This window comes from Octodon degus, unplaced genomic scaffold (genome assembly GCF_000260255.1).
Source record: "Octodon degus isolate 3935 unplaced genomic scaffold, OctDeg1.0 scaffold00335, whole genome shotgun sequence".
Classification (NCBI taxonomy): Eukaryota; Metazoa; Chordata; class Mammalia; order Rodentia; family Octodontidae; genus Octodon; species Octodon degus.
The window spans coordinates 1,034,623-1,038,707 of record NW_004524911.1 but is presented as its reverse complement, the minus strand read 5'-3'; the positions used below and the strand labels follow the sequence as shown (position 1 = coordinate 1,038,707).

The following is a 4,085-nucleotide window of genomic DNA, read 5'->3' as shown; positions in this document are numbered from 1 at the left end:
TATATATATGAATTTTTACCTGTGCATATGTATTAGTCCTTGTTTTCTCATCCCCCACCCCTCGTTTCAACCCCACTTCCCTACCTTATTTACAGAGCTTTGTTTCCATTTTTTTCTTTTTCCTTCCAATTCCCCATTTTTTCTTTCCTTTGAACAATTATTTTGTATTTGTGCATGTTCCTAAAACTCCAAGGAGTAGTATTCCTGAGTCAGTTTTTTAAAAAATTGGGACCTATTTATGATAATGTGTATGAATCTTAATCTTCCAATTATAGTAATAATCTTGTTCTACCATTTACTTGAAGGATGGAATTGAAAAATTCTTTAGCTGTGTGTAGGTTTAACATTAGTACTGTGGAAGCACCAAACTAAAAGGATCATTTATGGTGCCTAACTACTCTAGATTATAATGCTTATCTTCATTTATAAAGTTAGAGAAGTTTGAATTTTCCTTTTGTAAAGGTTTATTTTCTTAAAAAATACATTTGAATATCTCAGTATGGTACTAAGCTCTTGGTTTGTATTTTGTGTTTTTGATTCTTTTGTTGATATAGCTCATGGACATGGGTTTTACAAGAGAACATGCCATGGAGGCCTTGTTGAACACTAGCACCATGGAGCAGGCTACAGAATACTTGCTAACCCACCCTCCTCCCATTATGGGAGGAGTTGTTCGGGTAAGTTGGCATAGGAACTCTAAGATTTCAGAATGAGTTTGGCAACTAATACATTTTCCCCTTCATCTTTTCATCATTTGTCTTCCTTTCTGTAAATTGCTGCTGCTTCTTTTTTTTTTTTTTTTTTTTTTTTGGTGGAACCAGGGATTGAACTCAGACCCTTGTGCTTGCCAGGGAAGTGCTTATTCCACTGAGCCATCTCCCCAGCCCCTGTAAATTGCTTATTTTCATACTTCTTTATGGCAATATTTCTTTTCATAAGAACTTTCCAAACCTCTGAAAAAAACATGGTTTGTATTCCCTAGCCGTGCAGATTACTTGGACCTTCTTTGTAAAAGAACCAAAGGAGAACACTAGAAAATGCATACTTTTCCAAGATGTATAATAGGTGGTCAAATTGAATACACTTCCACATACTTAACTGTCATTGCAAATTTCTTCCCCTGTTCTTGTAGCGACTAGGTGAGCCTTGTTCTGTTTGACTAGAGAGAGCCTTATTCAGAGCCCTTTGCCCTCTTTAAAATTTGAGTTTATGAATTGAGTTTGTGAGTTTAGGTTTGTTTGATTTCTTTTGTGTGTACAATTACTGCATCTTGTGTTAACGATTCTAGGATCTGAGTATGTCTGAAGAGGACCAAATGATGAGAGCCATTGCCATGTCTCTAGGACAGGATATTCCAATGGATCAAAGGGCAGAGTCACCTGAGGTAACTAGGAAATGGCACCAAAAGGGCTTGGCCCATTGATTTTAGTGTCTGTGAATATTCTGCTGTTGATAAATAATTGGCAAGGTTAAAGTCTTAATTAAAAACATGGGAATACTCAATCTCAAACCTTGCTCTTATATTTTTTGGGTTTTTTGAGACGTCTTGTCACATAATTCAGGCTGACCTAGAATTTGCAGCAATCCTCCTGCTGCAACCTTCCAAGTGCTGGGATTATAGGCCATGCACCACTATGCTTGGCAAGCTACCTTGTATTGACCTGAAATATTAGATGAGACGGATATAGCATTAATCCTTATTGACAAATAAGAGACCCAACACAATTGGGAATGCCTATTATTGGAGGGAGTAAGATACTTGAGTCTACAACATGGCCAGCAAATAATAGGAGTGGCTGAAAACAATTTCTTAAGTGATATTGTAGGGTATTACATATAATCAGCAATAGTTTGGGTGTTGGGATCAGTCTTCTCTGTGTTGCCTTTACCTACATTGCTTATGTCCCTACAGTCATTTCCACAGCTGGATAAAAATTTCCACTCCTTGAGTAGAACAGTGTTTATATAGTGAAGCAAATACATTTTTGGGATTTCCCCATCTTTCATTCACATATCCCATGTGCAATCCATGCTTCCTTCCCTGCCCCTAGGAAGTTGCTTGCCGCAAGGAGGAAGAGGAACGGAAAGCTCGTGAAAAACAGGAAGAAGAAGAGGCTAAATGTCTTGAGAAGTTTCAGGATGCTGACCCATTAGAACAAGATGAGCTCCACACTTTCACTGATACCATGTTGCCAGGCTGCTTCCACCTTCTTGATGAATTGCCAGACACAGTGTACCGTGTATGTGATCTGATCATGACTGCCATCAAACGAAATGGAGCAGATTATCGTGACATGATTCTGAAGCAAGTAGTCAATCAGGTAAGGTTTCAAGGAGCCAGAAATGGGTAGTACCTATGACGTGGTTTTCTTGCCATCTTTTAAGATCAGTTGTCTGAGAACTTGCTGCTTTCATTTTGTAAGATAAGGATGTATTCTCTGTGGATTCTTTTGATTGTAGTCTAACTCTTGAATGTTTTCTTTGAGGGTGAATTTTACTGTGTTACCAAATGTCTTTGAAGGGGAAAAAGCTTTCTTCCCTAGATGTCTCCAGTTTATTTAAAACTATTACTCTTGCGTGTATTGCATGTAAGCCCCATAAATCAACTTTGAAAATTACTTTTCTAGTTAGTAACTGCTTGCTGGCTGATACTGTGACCCATTGTATGTCCTTTTTCAACTTTTTTTCCCCTCATTTTAAAATTAATGTGTGCTAATTGTGGAAGTAGAATAAGAAAGGAAGCGCAGCACATTGTTGCACCTACAGATTGCCAGTTAGCATTTTGGTTGTAGTCATTTGTTTAGGTCATTAGAACCTTATTTCGTATCACTTTTAAGCCTAAAAATAAGGGAAGGATTACAAAAAAGGAAAACTTTTGTAGACCAAAGCAAAATATTTTTAAAGCATGGAAACAGGAAAATTGCTTGCAGATTTTTCTGTAGAAAGAGTTTAGTTTCTTTATGATAGCATAAGTGATTTTGGCAGACTAAAATCTAAACAGAAAAGAGCAATGATACCAAATTCATTATAAGAAATTTAACAGCAAACCAAAAACAGACTTTTCTTGTCCTGCTTTTTGTGATACCAAGTGTAAGTTGGTATAAACTTTCTTAACCTAGAATGTAGTCTCTTATAATCTAGTAAAAAAAAATTGATCTTTTAGTGATTAGTTATTTAATCTTTTAGTGATTAGTTATTTAATCTTCTTTTGATAAACAGTAAATGTCTATGGGTAAATATATTGCTGTTTAGTTTTCCTCAGTGAATGTGTTGAGGATGGAGGCATTTATGGTAAAAGACTTAGAATGTTTTCATGTAACTTCATCTAACTTGGCCATTTTGTTGATTTTCAAGGTGTGGGAAGCTGCAGATGTGTTGATCAAAGCTGCTCTTCCTCTGACAACAAGTGACACAAAAACTGTGTCAGAGTGGATCAGTCAAATGGCCACATTGCCCCAGGCCTCCAATTTGGCTACTAGAATCTTGCTTTTAACTCTACTGTTTGAGGTATGATTTAGATCACTTGATATCATGTCATTCACTTATCAAAGAATTATCAAACACCTACCATGGTAAGGCATTAAATAAAAGTATATATAATGATCCCTGCATTGTTATCAGCTCACAGTTTCAGATAGGCTAAAATGTCCACAATTAAGTGCCTAATACAGTAGTCTTTGCTCCGTGAATAATAGCCACATTTTTATCTAAGGTCAGGAAGGCATATGCATCACTTCTGGATAGTAAGAAAAGGGCTTCTTTAGTAAGAATTAATTGAGTCAAAAAACTGTGGCATGGGACATTGAAAGAATGATTAAAATGCTTTTCTAGTTGTCATCGATTAGTTTTGTCTGTACAGAAATCTGCCGTATAGTGAGGTTTGTTTTGGAAATTGAATGGTATCATTGTTGAGGTAGTGCATGTCAGAATAAGACTACTGTACTTGGTCAGTAAGAACATTATTTGAGGTAAGAGAATCGTTTGGACAAGATATTTTACTGTTCTGACAACATAAGAACTAGGAAGTTGATTTTAACTCATTATGTGTGTCAAATTGTTGTAGCATTTTCCTTTAGAAACGACAA

General features: G+C 36.3%; 1 protein-coding gene across 11 annotated transcripts in view; it reads left to right on the top strand.

Moving 5' to 3' along the window:
• Positions 1-4,085, top strand: part of Huwe1 (HECT, UBA and WWE domain containing 1, E3 ubiquitin protein ligase) — a 170,138-nt gene that overhangs the window by 108,116 nt on the left and 57,937 nt on the right. For all 11 annotated transcript variants that reach the window (XM_023708167.1, XM_023708162.1, XM_023708166.1 and 8 more), the window contains 4 exons: positions 555-677; positions 1,289-1,384; positions 2,052-2,321; positions 3,355-3,507. In XM_023708167.1, coding sequence (XP_023563935.1) covers positions 555-677; positions 1,289-1,384; positions 2,052-2,321; positions 3,355-3,507 — 642 coding nt within the window. The remainder of the gene's footprint in view (positions 1-554; positions 678-1,288; positions 1,385-2,051; positions 2,322-3,354; positions 3,508-4,085) is intronic.